The sequence below is a fragment of the Dermacentor variabilis genome, chromosome 3, assembly GCF_050947875.1.
Source record: "Dermacentor variabilis isolate Ectoservices chromosome 3, ASM5094787v1, whole genome shotgun sequence".
NCBI lineage: Eukaryota > Metazoa > Arthropoda > Arachnida > Ixodida > Ixodidae > Dermacentor > Dermacentor variabilis.
In genome coordinates, this window is record NC_134570.1 from 136,512,880 (window position 1) to 136,536,272 (window position 23,393).

Consider the following 23,393-nt stretch of genomic DNA (forward strand, 5'->3'; position numbering starts at 1 on the left):
ACATGTGTCTAGCCTACAGGCTTTCTTGTCTGCGGAATGACTCAGTGATAAAATATCTAATACCTAAATATCCTCATTGGAACAAATATACGTCACCAAAAGCGCAATAAGCTTATCAAAGCAAATCTTTCCAACCTTTCAATGACTACTTTCGTTAGTATTAGGCCGCAATCGAACGTATTGTTCTATCTTGTCAACCCCTACTACTTCTTTCAGATTAATGCCGCGTTCCGGTGATGATGATATTTTTTACACTATGACAGGAGCAAACAACGAGGGTTTGACCATGAAGGGGGTTGCGCATTTAAAATGAATAAGAATATACCAGCAAATACGAGGCAACATGACTTGTCACATCTCATAGCCATGGTGCTCGAGCGCTGATGAACGCGTGGCAGTTTCCTTCATGCGAAGAACGCAGGAATGAAATAGGTGAAATTTTAGCACGTTCCTAACCGCGTAGCGAAAGCCACCCTTCACATAGATTCCAACGTGTGCCTTTAATTTGCATAATTTTGTTACTGACTGCTGGAGAGAGGAACGACAGCCAAACGTTCTCCAGATCTGCGTAAATTATTTTAAACACTGAAACAAAAAAACTGCAGTCACGTTGCATGCTTATATATATATATATATATATATATATATATATATATATATATATATATATATGTTTATATATATATATATATATATATATATATATATATATATATATATATATATGTCATCATCAGCCTGTTTTCGCCCACTGCAGGGCAAACGCCTCTCCCATACTTCTCCAGCTAACCCGGTCATGTACTAATTGTGGCCACGTTGTCCTTGCAAACTTCTTAATCTCATCCGCCCACCTCACTTTCTGCCGTCCTCTGCTACGCTTCACTTCCCTTGGAATCCAGTTCGTAACCCTTAATGACCATCGGTTATCTTCCCTCCTCATTACATGTCCTGCCCATGCCCCATTTCTTGATTTCAACTAGGATGTCATTAACTCGCGTTTGTTCCCTCACCCAGTCTGCTCTTTTCTTATCCCTTAACGTTGCACCTATCATTCTTCTTTCCATAACCCGTTGCGTCGTCCTGAACTTAAGTAGGACCCTCTTAGTAGGTCTCCAGGTTTCTGCGCCATACATGAGTACTGGTAAGACGCAGCTGTTATATACTTTTCTCTTGACCGATAATGGCAACCTGCTGTTCATGATCTGAGAATGCCTGCCAAACGCACCCCAGCCCATAATTATTCTTCTTATTATTTGAGTCTGATGATCCGGATTCGCCGTCACTACCTGTCCTAAGTAGATGTATTCCTTTACTACTTCCAGTGCCTCGCTACGTATCGTAAACTGCTGTTCTCTTCCGAGGCTGTTAAATATTACTTTAGTTTTCTGCAGATTAATTTTTAGACCCACTCTTCTGCTTCGCCTCTCCAGGTCAAGGACCATGCATTGCAATTCGTCCCCCGAGTTACTAAGCAAGGCAATATCATCAGCGAATCGCAAGTTACTAAGGTATTCTCCATGAACTCTTATCCCCATTTCTTCCCAATCCAGGTCTCTGAATACCTCCTGTAAACACGCTGTGAATAGCATTGGAGAGATCGTATCTCCCTGACTGACGCCTTTCTTTATTGCGATTTTATTGCTTTCTTTATGGAGGACTACAGTGGCTGTGGAGCCGCTATAGATAACTATCAGTATTTTTGCATACGGCTCGTCTACACCCTGATTCCACAAACGTACTGTGCTTATATATATATATATATATATATATATATATATATATATATATATATATATATATATATATATATATTCTACTGGCCACGGAGTATATTTATATACATATATACAGAATAATCATGAGCGCAGTGTCTACATAAGATGAGCTAGCCAAAATAAATAATTAGTAATGCTGACGAAATCAGATTCTAGAAAATTCGGAACTTACAAAGACCGGATATGTGGAAATTGCTTTATTAGGAACATACATAATATCTTTTCTTCGGGTACAGCTCTGAGGCGCCCGTTGCTGCGGTTAACGTCGGCGTCGGCGTTCCTAGAGAACGAGTAGAGCGAAAGATGAAAGACGCGAGGAGGAAAGCGAAGGAGGAGAGTGCAGCGGAACCATGAGGCGGAAAGCGGAGGAGGAGAATATGGCGAAAGGGGAGAAGCAAAGCACAGTACGGCGACGATGGCTACGAGATGACGCCTGAGTCACGCGCGTCGTCTAGGACGTGCGTCGGCAGCGGAAGCTGAGATATGCGCCCACGCGTCACCCACGCGATGGCTCTCCCGATCTTCAGATTAGCGAGGCAGATGCGACACACTTCGCTCCGTTTGCAACGTGCCGCACGAGACAGACTCCGCGCCAGCCAGTATATCGGGAAATGAAAGCACCTATAGCGCTGCGCTAAAATTTCGCAAAAATGAATTTCGTAACTGTCGCTGCATTGTTTTTTACTTAAAAGAGCTGTCAACCAGTTTTTTTTTTTTTGAGGTTTCAAAACTTGTTGGGACGAGTACGGTGCCTCGCAGAAACATATTGGAGAAACTATTTTTCAATGACACTCAGCCCAAGCGTAGGTACGATAGGTGCGATATTTACTTTTCCTGTGCCCCTCAACGTCGTTCATTAAAGGGACACTAAAGTGAAAAATGATTTCTTCTGCATCTGTAAATTACCGTTCTAAAACACCAGAAACACCACTCTTACAACGATCAGACGTTTGGTAAGTCAGAAAAAGCGCAAGAACGAAATACGGGTGGCGACGCCTACTTAAATTCCCGCACCTGGGGGCTGTGACGCCTTGGATTTTGATGGCATCTTGTAGGGCCTACTAATTATACATAGCGGTACAGATTGACTAGATTGTGTCCTAAAGGAACCAAATATTAAACATGGCAAGTTTCGGGAACCTTTATTGAGCCAACGCGGCTCAAATGCGAAAACATACTTTGGAATCCCTGACGTCACGCTGACGTACCGGCGCTGGGGTTACGGCGCGGAATTGAAATACTGATACTTGGACCTTCATTTTCTCATCTAATAATCAAGCTATATTTTTTAGATGACTGCCTACATGGTTTTGAAGCAATGCTTCATTAGTCTAAACTGATTTATTGTTTCGCTTTAGTGTCCCTTTAAGGAATGAGTGGGGCACTGTAGGTGGCGCTGCCCACCTATGGCAGTGCGGCGAGAACGACGACAAGGAACGTTGCGGCTCCTCTCGGAGGCCGCGGCATTTACGCAGGGCAGCAGACGCATCTTTGTTCGAGTGTTAAGCACAGTAGAGGGGGAATGCGCCCTGGTGCTCGTGTGCTCCAGTCCGGCAGCGTAGGTCGGCTTTGTCCTGCCCGGACAGTAGGTAGATTCACATTGCACGTGTTGACGATAATGTTTGGCGTCTAACGGCGCAAGGGCCAGACGAGAGAAAAGATCGCCATCACGCGTGATGTTGTGTAGTCAATAATTTCCAAATGAAGCTGAAAATTCAGCGATAATTTTAGGTATTACATGGCTGTACAAAGGGCTAAAGATCTGTCGCTCTAACTGTCGCTAAGTATATAGCAATTAATATAATAGCAATGTCTGGTGTCCCTATGAGCATTAGTATTTCATTAAGAATAGATTGTGCAATAACATGTCGGTGATAGTTGCACCAGTGCGCCATGAAGGCCCTTTAAGAGAAGGGTTGATAGGCACTTGTTTCAAATGTCCTTGCTAAATGATATTTTGGATCTTTGTTTCTGCTAAAAATTTCGAAACTGTTTTCACGTTAAAGGGCCCCTCAGGTCTGCCCATGTTGAGCTGACAAGTGCTATGCATACAACGCCCTATAGCAATCGTCTCTGCTAAATATTTCATCGCTATCCGCCGCGGAAAGAGCTGAAATTTCAAACCGAACGCCGTTTGCCGTTCTCCTCGTGGGCCCGATCGCTCCCAGCCGGAGAGTCGACGCATATCGCAAAAGGGCGCCTAGATACATGACACTGCTGTGACGTCGCTTATAGTGGCACGTCATTTCGAGAAATATTCAAGGGAACATATGTTATTTGTCTACACTGTTGCTTCCATAGACGAATTAAAGTTTAGATAAGTAATAAAACGCGCAAACCAAATTTCTGCCTGGCACCACAGCAAGAGAAATGCACTTCCGATTCGTCTGCTTGCTCCCACGTCGTGCCGTCGCGCATGCAGACAACGAAACTATGTCATTATTTACCTGGTCCAGCTCGCCATCATGCCGTGTGATCCGGTTGTGTCTGCCTCAGTTTTCGCGTAGCACGGACTTATGGTTCTAGTCAGGTGATCTCGTGCAGAGCGCGTAACATCATGCGCTCTGCGAAACGAGACAAACACAACAGCTCGCTGTCGACACCGTCAGCGCAAGTGCGCCGCGCAACAAAAAATCGCGAAAGAGAATGAAGACAGCACCCGTGACGTATGCGTCAAGCGATCGACGAGCTCCGGTAAGGGAGAATGCAGGGAAGGAATTTCGCCTGCGGAAGCTAGGCGGGGCCGCGGAGAAAGTGCCTCTCTTGGCAGTGGCGCACGCCTCCTGAAATCATGGGTTCCCGGCACTGAACTATTAACGCGACAGCATTAAGGAGCTCGTGTCGCAGAAAAGCCGGTGTCGTCGGCGTCAGCGGCGTTTGCCGTGAGCGAAAAATCCCGGAAGGCACTTCATAAATAAAATAAACGTCTTGCAAGATGGGCTGGCGGGAATCGAACCAGGGTCGCTGGAGTGTGAGACTAGGAAAATAGGAAAGAATAGGACGAGGAAAGAATAGGAAAAGGCAGCTATACCGATTGTCCCCAGGCTGGTCAGTCCGCGGGTACCACCGACATGAAGCGGGTACCATCTACGTGTGGTACGTCCGCCAAAGGCCATAAAGGTCCTAACACCCGGCACTGGCTCAAGCTCCCGACCCCGCTTTTGCCCGGATACAACTACGCCACACTTGGCTTGCGGGAGGTTCCTACCCCCATGTGCAAGGGTCCGTGGTGTCGCAACACACTTAAACGCCTACAGACACAGAGCCCGTTGTGGAACTCAAGCGTATAAGTAATCGACCGCAAGTGAGCGCGCACTGGCGCACGGCTCTTGTAGGTGCAAACCGCAATTTCTCGTGAAGTATAGCAGGCGTAGCATAATTGTAACCACATCATAAGTTTAGTGCGATTACAGGCTAGTTTAACGTTCAATACCAGTCAAAATTAGCGAGACCCAATGGCTACAACGATAAGCAGTGTGGCCAAAGTATCACTACGACGGTGGGAAGACATGATCGAGCGTCAGCACACAATAGTCGGATTCTTCCGTTAGGGGGCAATTTTTATTGAAATTCTCAGCGAATATTTTCGCTTAGTTAATCCTGTTTACTAAACTGTGTCAAATAATACACACAGTAACAGCACCATGAAGCTCATCGATCTCAAGCACCTTCTTGATTTATTTCAGCTAATAGCTAATAGCCGTCTATGCATAAGATTACTGCATATGATGACGTATATAAGTCGCCGACAGCTTGAAAACGGGAGCGGAGGAGGCCTCTATTTAAAATATAATGCTTGAGAAAAAGTAGCAGGCAGTTTTTGAGCTCCACGCACAGAGCACAACTGCATATTTTGGCTGAGATCTTCACAGCAGCGCATGCTCTCCGTGGAAAGCGTTTTTTAAAAAGCGGATTCTGTATATGACTAGCCCATTCATCCATCCGGTCGTCGCTTGTACGGCGAAAACAACTTTGGTGCAACCCCATGCGCATGCGCAAAAAAAGAGAGAAAGAGAGGTGCGCCATTAGCCAACACCACCTACATAGCACGCGGCCTGCTTACAATGATCCATGACGTCACGCTACCTGGCAGAAAATTTTCATTGACAAGGCTGGCATGATGAAAGTGGTGACATCAAAATTACTGTTACCTACTCGTCAGCATCCACATTAGATTCTATGGCTGTGGGGCCAGGTAACATGACGTCACGGAACGGAATGAAAAGGTTTTGAGTTGTCAATGTAGTGCTGGATTAGCTGCACCAGTAGTGACTTCGTTACTCTCCGTCGTAGCCAAGCGCGCGCGCAGCAGCTTCTCTCTGGCTACGAAATGGGTAGGGCACGCGCCTAGGTGCTCCTTAGGAGCGGGCAGTTTTCCATCAGCAACGCCGCGAGCAGAACTGGGAACGACCCGCCGCGGTTGCTCAGTGGCTATGGTGTTGGGCTGCTGAGCACGAGGTCGCGGGATCGAATCCCGGCCACGGCGGTCGCATTTCGATGGGGGCGAAATGCGAAAACACCCGTGTGCTTAGATTTAGGCGCACGTTAAAGAACCCCAGGTGGTCGAAATTTCCGGAGTCCTCCACTACGGCGTGCCTCATAATCAGAAAGTGGTTTTGGCACGTAAAACCCAAATATTATTATTATTAGAACTGGGAACGAGTTCGTCTACGCCGAGCCGATGCTGCAGCCCGTACGAGAACAGGCTTGTACAGCCGAGGGCAAGCAGCAACTGCGTACCGAGGACCCAGCAGTAGTTTAACGAACAGTCGGGATTAACCCAGTGGTAAACATCTGGGCTGCACTTTGTAGCTTCGCTGGCTAATTGAGTGTACGGAGTATTTGGGCGGTGATTTTTTACCAATACGAATGGTGGTTCAAGGCCTCTTTAACACAAGTAAGGAAGCTGTTATGGGGAAGCCTCAGGCAAATGCAGATTGTGGCCGCATTGGAAAGCCTACTTTATCTCCTATATTCCTTATTAAAACAATTCTGATAAACATCTGCTAAGTACAGGTACTCAAATGACTGAAACTAAAATAAGAAGTACCATACAGAAATTTGTACAAATACTCTGCGGTACCAGAGAATTATTAAGCATGTCTTCTTATCCTGCCCTTGTTCCTTTTGGAAGTGCCTCAGCAACTTAGTTTATACCAATCAAATAAAGTGTGTGCTGTTCAATTCTATGAACAGGATGGGCAGATGATAACACTCGGAGTGAAATTCTGACATCTACAAATCGAGAGAAGTGCTTTTTAGTCTGAGAGTACACGCTCTTCATAGGCTCAAGCATTCTCTCTTTCTCTATAGGGGTATGTTTTTTTTCCCTATGGTGAGCTTAACTGATACATTAAGGCAAAATAGGTATTTTTGGGGTTTAGTAAAACCCATTAGTTTCAAAGTGTATCATTATCATGCCTGACTTCGTCTTTTCTTGCTCGACGCAGACACTCACCTGGATCTGGTACTTCTTGACTAATATACGTGTTTAAACCCCGGTCCTTGTTCGCAGGACACACGTCTTGAAAGCACAACGGCCGGCAGTCTGTAAGAAATACCGGTAATGTGTCTGAGCAGATTCCTTTCCAAGAGCGAAGTATACCATCATAGTCATAACATTTTGAGCGTTGTGATATCTAGAGGAGCTACACAGCTTCAGTCAACCCTGACTAGACTAGCAGCCCTGCTCTGCAGTGCGTTCAGAAGCTGGAAATTACTGTGTTCCTTTTACCAGCACAAATATACTCAAGAACGTACTGTCGAGATGTAGAGCCCGAAATCACCGCCAGTTAAAGAACATAGAAAAGCAAAGCCAGTAGTCGTTGAATTCCGCCACATATTACACCTGTAATGACACACGCACTGGACACATAATCACAGATTGCTAACCGGGTACCTCACACACTTCCCTACAGATAATGGGGAACATTGCGTATAATGAGTGTATGTCGGCTTCGAAATATTAGTAGAATCTTTTAAAGCGTCATAAGGGGCGATTTAATAATTAACCTTGCTTAGTTAACCTTTCTTGCACATGAGGCAGATTATTCATTCCATTTTCTTCATACTTTAGGGCGAAAGCAGTGGCCCGTATGGTCATTCCACGACCGCAGAATAGATTCGACGGCTTTAGTAGATCAACCTTATGGCGCTCTGGAACATGTACTTTAGTAATTTATCGCAAAAACCCTAAATTAAAAACAAACTTAGAAGCTTGGCAACACAATCCCACAAAATTATACCCTAGATTATCAACAAAATACAAATGAGGTACCTAATTTAGCTTACCACTCACACGGCGGGTGACTTGTATACCGCATGGAAATGGGGGAAAACATGGAGCTTAGTAAGTATTTGCAAAATCTCTTGCTTGAAGATTCGGGATGCTCCTATCGCCACCTAAAGTCGCGTATATAGTCCGACGAAGCGTGAGCACGCGCGCATTCACATGCTACGTCCCATTGGTGAGAGCGACGTCTAAAGGTGGACGCACTGGCGTAGCGAACGTAAGCAGACGCGGCCGATGCGCTCCGACGAGCCCGACGTCACGATGACTGTTACTCCATGCGCGTGTTGGTCGCGCCGACTGCGCCGACCCGCAATGCATTGCGCGAAGAAAAATTCCACCAGCAATTGCGATACTACCTATTCCTAAATTTGGGCGCAGCTCTATATGTTCAAAATGGTGGTTAGCCGGGCTAGTTGGTACAAACACATCCTTCAGCAAACAGCGCAAAAACGGGGCACGGGAAAGGAAAGCACGACACAGGTGCCCACAGGCGCACAAAACGCAGGCACACGACATATTGCCTGTGTCGCATGCTCCTTTCCTGTGCCCCGTTTTTGCACTGTTTGCTGAAGTATGTGCTCTGTACGCGTTTTCTTTTCCCAATATATTAGCTGGCGCGGACAATCTGTCTGGCGCGGCATGTTACAAACGGAGCGAAGTTTGGCGCGACTGACTGGCTAATTGGGAGATAGCCAGTGGCAGCACCGAGGTGATGCGTGAGCGCGATTCAATCTAGCCGCCGCAAACAGGTCACCGCTCATGCAGCACTTTGTTTACATGCAGAAGACGTGCACTTCTCTGGTGTTATCTCGTAGCCATCGTCGACGCGGCACTACACGCTTCTTCTCACGCTGATCCATACCCTCCTCTTCCTAGCGCTTTCTTCGCTATTGCCATCTTTCGTCCCACGCTGCGCTGCTTATTCGCTCGGTTACGAAGGACAATACCGATGCTAGCTGCAGGATCTACGCTCTATAAGGGCGCCGACGCTGCTTCGCCGATGCTCGGAGATCACTCTAGTTGCAGGCACCTGTTAAATGTGGCGCCCTGGTTCGGGATCGTTCTGCGCATGCTCCGATGAGAGCAGCCGATGGCGCACGCGTCGAAATTAGGAGGAAATGGCGATCCGGCTGGCGCAGCACAAACCGCGTAGCGTTACGGGCCGCAGTGAGCCGCAACCTTGCCGCTTGTCTCACGTACCTATATATCAGTAGAATGCTACTTTATACACTCTCGCAACCACGAGTGGTGCAGTCATGAAGCGACGCTCAATAGACGATTGCCGGACGAGCGGGGACTAACATATTGGTGCCACTATCGCTGGTAAATCTTAGCAGCATAACATAAGAACTATACCTGACTGCAAATTCCTGTCGCAGAACAGCCAAACCTGCGCACCCGCGCGCGCACGTGTGGAGCTTCTGCTCATGTGTTGATAAGCCAAGTGGTGCGGACGTATGTCTGGCGGTTTACACAGGGAGGTCTTAAAGAATCATTTGTTTGCAAGACCAGGGGAGGTATCCTGTAAGAGTTCACCTAGGGGACATATCCATTACTTCTGTCGCTGAAGATCTCATTGGCTATGGCGCCTCGCTGGAGCGGATGCGCAGCCCAGCGCAGCCAATTAGAACTTCAGCAGAAGAAACGGACTTGTCCACTAGGTGGACTCTTACAGAATACCTCCCCAGGAATGAAAGACACGAACAAAAGAAAGTGAGAAAACTAGAAATATCAGAAAAGGAATTCCTTTTCTTTACCAATCTTTTTATTTTTTGAGAAATGAATCTTGAACTTAAAAAAAAGAAAAGTTCACAGTAACTTTAGCGTGCACTAACGAGTATGAAGACGAGAGCCTGCGCGCTCACAAGACAATCATTGAGTTACTCGACATCCTTATTTGACTGCGTTTTACTTGCTATTTTTTTCTCCAAGCAATGGCCGTGGGTTCGCGTGCCTTTATTAACTTTTTTCTAGTTACCTCTGTCTTATTTCATTTCACCTGCATTCCCACAAAATTTCATGGGTCCGACCATCGATGGTGGCACCATCAATTTTCTGCCATTCAATTTTGGTTCCACCGCTGATCGAGGGTACGACTCCCACCAGAGATCGTGGGTTCGAGTAACATAATTAACTTTGCTTGAAATAACAGCAAAGATTGTGGGTCCAACAATCAGTGGTTACACCATCAATTTTCGTGCAGAACGCTCACCCTCAGACGCTCGCCCGTGCGCATTGCCCGGCTAATGTCATGAGGCTTGATCTATGAAGTTGTTGATTCTAGATATTGGCATTGTTCACTGGGATGTAATTGGAACGGTAAGAAGCACACTGTAAAAAGGTATGGCATATGCTCATGTTTGTCTCAGCCCCAAAAAATGAATGTATACTGGATTAAGAAAAAGGAGCGGGAAATTACTCGCTGAGAAGGTGGATAAACATTCAGTGGGGTGAAACTAGAGAAACAATGATATTGAAAAGTCAAAGAAATTAGAGATAAAAGAAGAGGTTGAATAGTCGCAACGGCACATCACAAGTTGCCGTAGGCGTCAAAGTCTCTAGTTAGAACGAAATAATTTTAAACAGCTCTGATGGCGCCCACGCAAATGCTCATATTCTGTGGCCTAAAGCACTCGGCACGGTGCCAAAACGTGCTCGCAACGGACGCAAATCATTGTGACCGCACATGTATCCAGAATCGCAGTCTGTCGCAGCGAACCCGATGACCGCTGCATTGAGGCCTGCTGTGATCCATCTTGTTATACAGAGAGCCTACTATAAGAGCATATTTCACATAATTTTCTCGCAGCGACTGCCTACTTTTCACGCAAGAAACCAGTTCGGAGGACTCCATCGCGGCGACCGCGCGCTGAGGGCGTTCACGGAATGTATTCGCTAAAGAGCTAGCGTCCTTAAACAATTCTGCGCTGTCTATTTACCCAAGATTATATTTTTGACAGTCAAGAAAAGCTGTCGTTTCGAGAGTGCTTACAGAAATGTCCAGCGTGGTATTTTTATTGTGCGCTGACATACAAATTTATGTGGAGCGTGTAGCGTTATCCCTGACACTAACCAAGAGAGTGGCTTCCGACAGATGGCGACTCCGTAAGTCCTGGCCGCGAATTTTCGCTGCTGTTGCCGCCGATGCTGTTGCCGCCGACGCCAGGCCAAAGCCACCTTGCCCAAGCCCTCTGTACTCCGTCGGTAAAAGAACAGCTACTCGATGGCCCCGGCCTGTCAACCGCTGAGCGACTTCCCATCGCTTTCGCGGCCATACGTGCTGTTATTCACGTCGGCGCTCTTGGAGGGCGCGTTCTTCTTTAGAGCGAACTGGGCGTCCTACCCATAGCAAGTCCTAAGTGAAACTGCTGATAACGTAGCAATGGCGATGAATACATCAGAAGAAAACACGGCACAACAATTGATGAATAAACTATGACCTTTTATTTTCTCTGTCGATGCGACTCGATAGACGGACGCAAAAATTCTTAGATCCTAGTCATTTACAGCTTCGCTGTAGAAAGAGAGCCCAACGTGATGACGTCCAAGTTCTGTTCTTTGTTCCGCAAAAACTAAAAGGTATGTGCAAGAAGGGAGAACGCAGGTACCAAGGTAGATACAACCAAGTGCTACAATCTTTCAGGCTCACCACGTCAAAAAGTACGTGGAATGCGCCAGTTGCGTGGTTTACCACATTACTAGATAGCGCGAAAGTGCATATTCGGCAAACCGGACGCTGTCTTACAGGAGAGATTACGCGAGTGCAAATACACGTGCCAGCTCCTGACAGCACCTAGAAACTAGCGAACATTGCAAATGATCTCCGCTACTAGAAAACATCAAAGCCACTGGCACAGCAAAAACGAAAACAGAGCGAGATCTTGGGAAGCATTCGCGATAGCAAAGGAAAAAGAAAAATGTGTAAGCGCTCCGTCGACCATGCTCATCGAAGCTGACGTCGAGTTTGCCTGGGTCAATGGGTACAAGTGAACATTACTGTTCGGGCCCAGCGCATCATCACATGTCGTCACCTTGTCACATACTATATTTCACCCCCCCCCCTACATCACCTTTTTTTGAGCTAGCTCAATAACAGTAATAAACGAGTTAGTAGTTCGCACCATGTATGTGCTAGTCATGTTCCTTTATGTTCGTCAAGTAGTTTTTCCGTCAGTGTAATGCTAAGCGCAATACAGTCATGAACTAGCCTCATTCACCGCTTTACAAAAATCGCGCAGGAAATCGCCGAGGTCTTGCCAGACCAGAGCCAACATCTTCTTGCTGCTGCACCACTAAGCTACGTTGACGTTGTTGCGCCGCCCCAACAAGTACTGGCGGCTGCACCACTCAGCTAAGCTCAAGCCGTTGGGAGGGCCCAACCATTCTCTTCAAGTATGCCACTCCGTTCTGCCGACTTCGTGCCTAGGCCCCAACTGCCACCCTGCTAGCAACTACAGCGTGCGATTTTGCCTCGTTTTTGCTTCTTCAATTCATCCTGCGTGATGGACTACCCGAGAAACTGCTAAGTGGTCGCGGACGTGTTTTCTTATCCGATTTAGATGAAGCCATTCTTAAAGGCTACCACGTAGTTCATCGCAAAATTGCGGCCTACTATCCTTAAAAAAATTACCTTGCAGAACGCTTCAACTGTACGCTCAGCAACATGCTTGAAATGTATGTCGCCTCCAACCACACAAATTGGGAGGTATTTCTGCCTCTCCGTAACCTATGCGCACCTCACCGTTGCGCACAGCACCGCTACTCATAGCACCACCCACCTTTCACCCTTTCTATTGCAGTACGGCAGGCACCCGCCGCACACCAACGACACAATTCAACCGTTCCAGATGGGTGCATCTGAATGTGCGCCAATTTCTGCCACGGCATGACATGCTGATATGTGCCGTGATTTTGCACGAGCCTTTACCTCCAATGACCAAGAGCGCTAGAACAATACTTGCGGTGACACCACATCCGCACTCACATTTTTCCTGGAGCACTTGTGTGGCTTTCCTTTCCTTCCGCTGCAACTGGGCTCTCTTCGAAACGACTGGCCCAGCATGAAGTGCCATAAAATATCGCCAAGCGCTCATTCCCTGTTAACAACGTGATCGAACCCATTGAACCGTGTTCGGACATGCGCCGTTTTGGACGAGGCATCGTAAACGTCGAACAACGCAAGCCGTACTATAATCCACCCATAGTGAGGAGCAGTTAGGTCGCAGGACGGCTCCCTTTTCGTTCGCGGGGATAATTGTAGCGAAGAGGAACACTATAGTGGACCATCCCTTCCAGCGCTTTCAAGTGGGTCAAGCTCTCCAGCGCTGTTCTCGGGGAGAGCCGCTCGTTCTGCGAGTCCGTCCCCTGCGATGGCTTTGGCCCAATCGCTGGTGGCTAATAAGCATCTTTTTATTTCATTTTTCCAAAGAAGGCATGGTATAGGGCCCGTGCATATAACAGTCGGCGAGTAATCAGTAATGCGCTCATAATCACGCGGTCGTGAAAGCAACCTTCAAATCGTCGACCAACAGCGACGTGGCAACTATAAAGAGTTATCGTTTTCTAAGTGTAGCTCGCAGGATTTCCAGCCCCGCAGGTGCCCGATATACTATTGTAATTGACACTACATAATATTGTAATTGACACTACATATAATATTGTAATTGACACTGCATTATTCGTTATTGACACCAGTTGTAAAACATGTTATAATCATGTAATCATATATTCATGTTTTAATGTAATCGTTCAATCGGTAATAGCGACGGGCGATGTGTACAAAGGGCAGGGACGCAATCAATGCGAGCTTACGACTCGCGCTTACTGAGAATTACTCGTTCAAGGTGAGCAATTGCAAGCCCCTATCCCAATCACGAAAGAATTTCCACGGATTACCCAGTCTTTTCAGACAGGGCTAAAGACACGCTGCTTCCTTCAGTGTAGCGCGCGTGCTGCCCCAGCCCTGGCTCAACCCTCAGAGCCAATCCTTTTTCCAAGGTTACGGATCCGTTTTGCCGACTTCTCTTGTCTACATTGGCTTACCGACTATAGGCTGTTCACCTTGGAGACCTGCTGCGGATGTGGGTATGGTCCGGCCCGAAAACCACACTCGCTCACTCGGAAATCAAGGGCCGACAGGAGCGCACCGGACAGCGCAAGAGCCGCACTGCTTTACGGATCCGCCGTCCCTATCTCGGGGTGAACCTATTCTAGGGACTCGATCTCCTTACAGAGAAAAGAAAACTCTTCTCGGGGCTCCCATCTACGTCTCCGAGCTGGATTGCTTTCCTGCACTGGGTCGCGAAGGACCGATCTCCGTAGCCGGGTTCGGGACTGTTAACCCGATTCCCTTTTGGTTGCAGAGAGGGCTCCCTAGACGGGAACACGGAGACGCCTTATTGCGCTTAAAACTAAGAAAGCCTTAACAGAGTGGCTGCCTCATAAACGGCGGCGCCAACGTCATACCACGAAAAACCTTATTTACAAAGCTATAAACGAAATACGCCGAAGTCATCCCAAATTCTGCGCTGCCGAAGCGTGGGGCGGGTCGATGCTCGGATGTAGTCCACATAAATGTCCAAGTAATGGGTACGACCCTTTTAGACAAGTTATCTATCTTACCAAACGAAACAAAAGGCAGCTTAGCCAAGCATAATAACAGAAAAGAGGAACAGAAAATAGACATAATGCGCCAAGATTTTATTAGTCAAATTTATTCAAATTGCAGAGTGTTAGGCCACCTCGAAGAGAGAAAAATTAGCATAGGCCTTTGGCAAAACAACTGCAAACATAAGATTCCATGAAGCTACGTATTTCAACTATGTAAATCTACCGAATTTAGGCAGGGGATCTCGAGATTATCGAAGCTTGTCATTGTATTACGAAGTCCACAACATTCATTAGGTCATATAGAAACAAAATCCGGTAGATAAATTCCCGACTTGCTTATTAAAACTGACTTTGCTTTGTTTGCTTTGATATTATTTTTGAAATGGTTACATTAAATCTGCCCTGTGTAGGCGAGTATTGCCTACAGGCAATACACCCGAAAATATTTTTTGTTGCTGAGTTTCGATATTGGGTACAAAGGTTACGACTAAATTTTAACTACTAACGCTTATTGGACAGGCGTTAAGTGCTGTTGGCTGAATTATGCAAGAAACACACGAGAAGGAAAAGATGTTCGGCTAGCGACCCGCTTTTCCTTGAAAGCATGGTCAGAGCACACACAGATGCAAGGTGCTCAGCTGCAGTGGTATCAAACAGGTAGTGTAAGCGAAATTTCATGCACGCCTAGTAAGGCAAAATTCTTAAGTGGCTCATACACCGGACGGTCCAGAAAACGCCGCGTGCGGTACAGAAAGTCGCTTGAGCTTGCCTCGCGCAGGCACGTGCTCGTGCCACTGCTCGCGCATTTGTCGTCGTCGTCTTTCACAGCTGGCTCCAATGCTGCTCATCATGCCAAAAGAAAGGTACTCAAACTCACGACTTTTGGTGAGAGTTGAACTCTCGAGATTTTGTGGAAGTCGAACTCACGACGTTCGGTGTTAAGGCGAAGTTAATTAAAGCCGAGGTAATTATAATCAACTTAATCAATGCACTACAAACACATGACCTTTGGTGTTAAATAAGGCAAAGTTAATTAATGCAACGTCAATTAAGGCACTCGAACAAACGAGCTTTGGTGAGAGAAAACGAGTAACAAGAAGTAACGACGGATTCAGATGAGAATACCAAGTAATTAAATGAATGTCATTTGAGTGAGCGGGCTTGCGCCTTCACTCTCTTTCGCGTACGCTAAAGTGACTGTCAAGTTATTTTTTTTACAGCTGACGAAAACGATGTTTACAAATTCCAAATGAAGCCTTAAGGGGCTTGAAGTATAGCGTACTTCCAGTTTTCTATCCGAAGCTTCGCCCTTATACTCAACAACTTGCCGCAAACCTCTTTTTTTTTCTTTTTCTCGACGAATATAGTTCGCCTCGGAGTATTTTACATCGTTTACACTCCTCGTCCTTAAAGGTTTCTAAAACATTACTCTAAAACCACACTCCTCCTACCAGCTAACAAGACTATATATCCTAGTTTCATGTCAATTTCATTGTAGTGACTGAGAACATTTTCTTTAAAAACAAGCATGCATGCCAATGTAAGATATATTGGTGTTTAATCTGGCATCAGGTCACTTTTGCATAACTACAGTTGAGACCCAAAAAATCACTCAATCTCTCTACTTTTCTATGAACACTTTAGTGAACAAAAGTGAACTTATAAAATGTAATCAATTAAGGCGGAATTCTCAGGATATACGGGGGATAAAGTACATCTTGCATCTATGTGTGAACATATGTGTGAATAAGAGCTTACCGGTTCTGTGCGTATATGCTGTCCGCAGAAGGGAAAGAATACCGAAGGTGTATAAATGAGCCATCGACTCTTTTGAAGCGTAAGATGTATCAGTACCTGGAGAAAAGTTATGTGTCATCAGGCTACGCTGTATTTAGTTTGCAAAAAACGCTGAAGATATCTTTATCACAAAGTAGACAACCTAATTTATCAGTGCTGTCCAAAACGCTCGTGAAAGCCCAAATTATGGAGATAATCTGTGCTGCGTCAGTTCCTTCCCCCTTTCACATGCGAGTGAATGCGGCTGTAGCGCTGCATTTGATGCGTCGGAAGCCTCTATTTGAAACTTTTGTCGCAGTTTGTAACCAAGTGCTTCACAGTCGCCGCAAGGCCCTTCGAAGTACTATCAATCGCACCGTTGCCATTGGCGCCGTCACCACCGCCATGATTCTGCATGGATATCGACGTGAATGTGATGAGGTCACCAGAGACGCGCAGTGCACATGACTGCAAAAAGTGACGAAGCAGTGAGAATGGACTGTCACGCTCCGATCAATCGATCGCGCCGCAGGGCCCAGGATGGCGTGAGTGCTATGTGCGCAAATAGCGTTAATCCCAAGTAGCTGCGTGCGTACCACATCACGGTTCATGCGCTGGTCTGAGCAAAGCAAGATACTCCACGTTAAGCGAAATCTACTGATTGAATTCTATGGGCGCTGACAAAGGCCGATAGTCTCCCTTCGGTCTCATCTTGAGCACAAGACAGGTGGGACACCCGATACGTCATTAGATGGTGCTTCCCATAACATGAGCGTTCGGAAACGCCTGTCAGCTTTTGGGGCTCTTTTCCGACTTTCGTACCGACTTTTCGGGGAGTTGGTTAGGCATAGAATATCATGGTCAAGCGCTCACACGCACACAATCCTGAGGGAATTAGCACTTAACTGCTTCGCTGTAATTTGCTGTAAAGTTGCTTACGTCTTCGTGTATCTTAATTAATTACTTAATTAATGACAACGACGAGCGCGCGAGCAGCGCCATGAGTGCGTTTGGCGCGGTAGCGCATAGGTGCGACTACAAGCCAGCTGTATAGAAGAAGACGACGAAGCTAAAGCCAATCCTTATGGTGGTAGTTAACACCCGAACACGATCCTGGGGGAAGTAGTCCATAAGAACTTCCCTGTGAAAACTTGATAAGGTGGATTCATATAATGCTTCCATTACATTATGATATGTATTTTTGTGGTGATCGGTGCGGCTGCCGATAAGAATATTTGTCCGTTCTATTGTTAAGAAAACGCCGGTAAGCCGTAGGAAAGTTCTTCTCCCTTGTAGGCGATAGGATCGCTTTTTGTGTATCAGTTGAGCTAAGCCCAACGCATTGGTGTTCTTTGATTCCTTATTGTCCCGAGAAATTAAAAAAATAAAAGACTCAGTGCCCTTCCACTCTGGTAAGAAGGATGACCAGCGAAGCTGTCTATGTAGGCCCCCCTTATGGGGAACTGCGCGTCCGCCACGGCTAGGCCCGGCATAGAAATATCTTCGGGATCGGCGCACGCATGGGGAGTGCAAAACGCCTGATTCATCTCCGCCACGGGTGGGCCCGGTATTCCACTATATTCAGGACCGGCCCACGTGCGGAGGATGGATAATCTCTGGTTCACCTCCGCCGCGGGTCGGCCCCCAATTTCACGATATTCGGGATCGGCCCACGTAAGGGGAATGTTTAAAGCCTGGTTCACCTCTGCCAGGGGTCAGCCAGGTATTGCATTATCTTTGTGATCGGCCCACGTATGGGCAGTGATTAACGCCTGCTTCACCTCCACCGCGGCTCAACCCAGTATTGCACTATCTTTGGAATATGCCAATGTATCATCATCAACATCATCAGCCTGGTTACGCCCACTTCAGGGCAAAGGCCCCTCCAATACTTCTCTAACTATCCCGGTCATGTACTAATGGTGGCCGCGTTGTCCCTGCGAACTTCCTACTATCATCCGCCCACCTAACTATCTGCCGCTCCTTGCTACGCTTCCCTTTCCTTGGAATGCAGTCCGTCCCCCTTAATGACCATCGGTTATCTTCCCTCCTCATTACATGTCCTGCCCATTCCCATTTCTTTTCTTGATTTCAACTAAGAGGTCATTAACTCGCGTTTGTTCCCTCACCCAATCTGCTCTTTTCTTATCCCTTACCGTCACACCCATCATTTTTTCCATAGCTCGTTGCGTCGTCCTCAATTTAAGTAGAACCCTTTTCGTAAGCCTCCAGGTTCGTGCCCCGCACATGAGTACTGGTAAGACAAAGCTGTTACGCACTTTTCTCTTGAGGGATAATGGCAACCTACTGTTCATGATCTGTGAATGCCTGGCAAACGCACCGTAGCCCATTTTTATTCTTCTGATTATTTCAGTCCCATGATACGGATCCGCGATCACTACCTGTCCTAAGTAGAAATATTACCCTGCCACTTCCAGTGCCTCGCTAGCTATCGTAAACTGCTGTTGTCTTCCGAGACTGTTAAAGAGTACTTTAGTTTTCTGCAGATTAATTTTTAGACCCACCACTCTGCTTTGCCTTTCCGAGTCAGTGAGCATGCATTGCAATTGGTCCCCTGAGTTACTAAGCAAGGCAATATTATCAGCGAATCGCAAGTTCCTAAGGTATTCTCCATTAACTCTTATCCATGATTCTTCCCAATCCAGGTCTCTGAATACCTCCCGTAAATACGCTGTGAATAGCATGGGAGAGATCGCATAACCCTGCCTGACGTCTTTCTTTATTGGAATTTCGTTGCTTTCTTTATGGAGGACTACGGTGGCTGCGGAGCCGCTATAAATATCTTTCAATATCTTTAGTTACGGATCGTCTATATCCTGATTACGTAATGCCTCCATGAATGATGAGGTTTCGACTTAATCAAATGATTTCTCGTAATCATTGAAAGCACGGATGCATCTACATTTGGGCCAATTTCTGCCACGGCATGACATGCTGATATGTGCCGTGATCTCGCACCAGCCTTTACTTCCAATGACGAAGAACGCAAGAACAATACTTGCGGTGACACCACATCCGCACTCACTTTTTTCCTGGAGCGCGTGTGTGGCTTTCCTTTTCTTCCGCTGCATCTGCGCTCTCTTCGAAACGACTGGCCAAGCATGAATTGCCATACCACGTCGCCGAGCGCGCATCCCCCGTTAACTGCGTGATCGAACCCATTGAACAGTGTTCGGACATGCCTGGCTTCTGCTGCACCCTCTGCCGCCTTCCTCGTCGGGCCTCTAACGCATCTAACCCTACAGCTAGAATAGAAATGGCAGAATTTTCAAAGTTAATCAACAAGCGTAAAAAAGCTCACATAAAGAAGTATAATACGGATAGAATTGAACATGCTTTTAGAAACGGAAGAAGCCTAAAAGCAGTGAAGAAGAAACTACGAATAGGCAAGAATCAGATGTATGCGCAAAGCGTTAAAGCCGGCAATATCATTACTAATAAGGATGAGATAGTTGGAGTGGTTGAGGAGTTCTATAGAGATGCATGCAGTACCAGTGGCACCCACGACGATAATGGAAGAGAGAATAGTATAGAGGAACTTGACATCCGACAATTAAAGCCGGAAGAAGTAAAGAAAGCCTTATGAGCTATGCAAAGGGGGAAGACAGCTAGGGAGGATCAGGTAACAGGAAACTTGTTGAAGGATGGGGGAAATATTGGTCTAGAAAAACTGGCTACCCTGTGAACGCAATGCGTCTTGACCTCAAGCGCACCGCAATCTTGGAAGTGCGCCAGCATAATCCTAATCAATAAGGAAGGGGACGCTCAAGACATGAAAAATTATAGACCGATCAGCTTGCTGGCCGTTGCCTACAAAGTATTTACTAAGGTAACCGCAAATAGAATCAGGAACACCTTTGACATCTGTCAGCGAAAGGACCAGGCAGGAATTCGTAAAGGCTACTCAACAATAGACCCCAATCACACTAACAATCAGGTGATAGAGAAATGTGCGGAATATAAACAACCCTTATATATAGCTTTCATTGATTACCAGAAATCCTTCGATTCAGTCGAAACCTCAGCAGTCATGGAGGCATTACGGAATCCGGGTGTAGACGGGCCCTATGTAAAAATACTGAAAGATATCTATAGTGGCTCCACAGCCACCGTAGTCCTCCATAAAGAGATCAACAAAATCGCAATAAGGAAAGGCATCAGCCAGGGAGATAGGATCGCTCCAATGCTACTCACAGCGTGTGTACAGGAGGTATTCAGAGACCTGGATTGCTTAGGATTGCGGATAAGAGTTAATGGAGAATACCTTAGTAACCTACGATTCGACGATGATCTTGCCTTACTTAGTAACTCAGGGGACCAATTAGAATGCCTGCTCACTGACCTCCATAGGAAAAGCAGAAGGGTTGGTCTAAAATTAATTTGAAGAAAACTAAGGTAACGTTTAACAGTCGCGGAAGAGAACACTAGTTTACGATAGGTTGCGAGGCATTGGAAGTGGTAAGAGAATGCATCTACTTAGCGCAGGTAGTGACCAGGGATCCTGATCATCAGACTGAAATATGCAGAAGAACGAGAATGGGCTGGGGTGCGTTTGGCAGGCATTCTCAGATCATGAACGCCAAGTTCCTATTATCCCTCAATAGAAAAGTGTATAACAGCTGTGTCTTATCAGTAATCACTTACGGGGAGAAACCTGGAGGCTTACGAGCAGGGTTCTACTTAAATTGAGGACGACGCAACGAGCTAAGGAAAGAAGAGTGATGGGTGTAACGTTAAGGTATAAGAAGCGAGCAGATTGGATGAGGGAAGAAACACGAGTTAATGACGTCTTAGTTGAAATCAAGAAAAAGAAATGGGGGGCATGGGCAGGACATGTAGTAAGGAGGGAAGTTAACCGACAGTAATTAAGAGTTACGGACTGGATTCCAAGAGAAGGGAAACGTAGCAGGGGCGGCAAAACGTTAGGTGGGCGGATGAGATTAAGAAGTTTGCAGGGAAAACATGGCCACATTTAGCGCATGACCGGCGTAGTTGGAGAAGTATGGGAGAGGCCTTTGCCCTGCAGTGGGCGTAACCAGGCTGATGATGATGATGATAATGATGAATCGTCGGACACGTCTTTATCTATGAAAGCCAAGCTCTAGCCTTCCGGAAAAGGCTGGGTTCCTGGAACTAATGACGGTGCTGTCTCCATAGCCGTTTGTTCGCACGCCAAGAGAACGCACTGGAGTGTAGTTTCACATGCACTTTGTTAATACTCCACCGATACGGTAAATATTTCGTTGCTTGCCTGCGTGGCGTTCTACACTAATTCTCGCATGAATAGCTCAAGCGGCTGTGTTCTGCTAACAGCAAAAAGGAAAGAGGCATTCTTTAAGCAAGGCATGTAGAATAATTGGTGGAATGCAAAGAAAGGTACTTCTTACTGCAGCCTAGGTTTTCTTTTTTTGAAACGGAAGGTACTTACCGGTCGTGAGAGGCGAGATTAACTAAGTAGCCAAGCAAATAATGCCTCACTTGCAAATCATGCCTCACTAATGACTGAACTATTTCATGGGAAGGTCGAAGAATTTGCTTCGACAAACCCATGCACTGTCATGGAAAGCAGTACACGTCACGAGCATACATCATCGTGTAGATTATTTTTATGACATTTCAAGTGCATTAGGAATAGGTATACCATGTGTTCAGCGGTTCTACACAACTGTTTAATTATGATCCGCGACATTTTCATTTGCTATGAGCCAAGCTATCCTGGCCGCCACTTAATAACATTTCGAGAACGTCACTGTTCCACACATTTCGGCGAGCGTTTTCAAGAGGAAGCACCAATTAGAATCACATTCTGTATGCTACATTGCTAAATTAATCATATAGCTCTCGTCTATAGATTTTAGAGCCCTTGGAAAGGACAAATAAAAAAAATCTTTGGGTTTAATGAAGTTAGATGTCTTCACGGATCAGCTCACGCTTGCATGCATTTAAGAATCATAACAGGTCCCTAACCAGTACGCGAGCCATTTTCACGCAGTGTCTGTTATCCAGCGTCACTCAAGTTTTTGACAGGCAACATTTTGCGTACAGTTTAACTATATGTGTGGTGCGTATCTTCTGTCGGAAGGTAGAATCGATATTCATTTTATATTGCTGCAGCACACCCAAATAAAGACATTTCTGGTAGCGGCGCCACGCGAATGTGCCGCACTATGTCCAGCGATTCAACACGTCTTGCCTTACATTGTGTTTTCCCGTGTATGCTACCTTCATTCGCGTTGAATAAGTTGAAGCCATAGAAAATGCACAGCTCCTGTATTGCCTGTAAGCTCACAAGTTTTACAGCGAAGCGGTTAAGGGCTACTTTCGCCACTATCGTATGCGCGTGTAGAAAAAACTCCCGAAGATATTGCAATGTCGGGCCGCCACGCGGCGCAGGTGGCGTGGGCGTTAAGCACTCCCCATACCTGAGCAGATAACGAAGATAGATAAATGCCGGGCCGACCCGTGGCAGAGGAGCAGTTGGCCATTAAGCGGCTAGCATACACAGCTTAATTTCTCTGCTCATCCTTCTTCACAGAGTGGAAGGGCACTGAGGCTTTTATATAAATGTTTGCACCTGTCTGGACACTACAGGCTAAGAAGCTATGACTACAAACACACACACACATATGTGTGTATATATATATATATATATATATATATATATATATATATATATATATATATATATATATACACACATATGTGTGTGTGTGTGTGTGTGTGTGTGTGTGTGTGTGTGTGTGTGTGTGTGTATGTGTGTTATGGATGAGATAGTTCAAGTGGCAGAGGAGTTCTATAGAGATTTATACAGTACCAGCGGCACCCACGACTAATGGAAGAGAGAATAGTCTAGAGGAATTCAAAATTCCACAACTAACGCCGAAAGAAGTAAAGAAAGCCTTGAGAGCTATGCAAAGGGC

General features: G+C 46.2%; 1 protein-coding gene across 1 annotated transcript in view; it reads right to left on the reverse strand.

The window, feature by feature from the left end:
• LOC142574213 (uncharacterized) overlaps positions 1–21,943 on the reverse strand; it is a 59,871-nt gene extending 37,928 nt beyond the window's left edge. The window contains exons 1-3 of the mRNA XM_075683362.1: positions 21,902–21,943; positions 16,435–16,530; positions 7,234–7,323 (exon numbers count right to left, since the gene is read on the reverse strand). Of these exons, the coding sequence (XP_075539477.1) occupies positions 7,234–7,323; positions 16,435–16,498 (154 nt within the window). The 5' untranslated portion in view covers positions 16,499–16,530; positions 21,902–21,943. The remainder of the gene's footprint in view (positions 1–7,233; positions 7,324–16,434; positions 16,531–21,901) is intronic.
• Between the last annotated feature and the right edge of the window lie 1,450 nt (positions 21,944–23,393).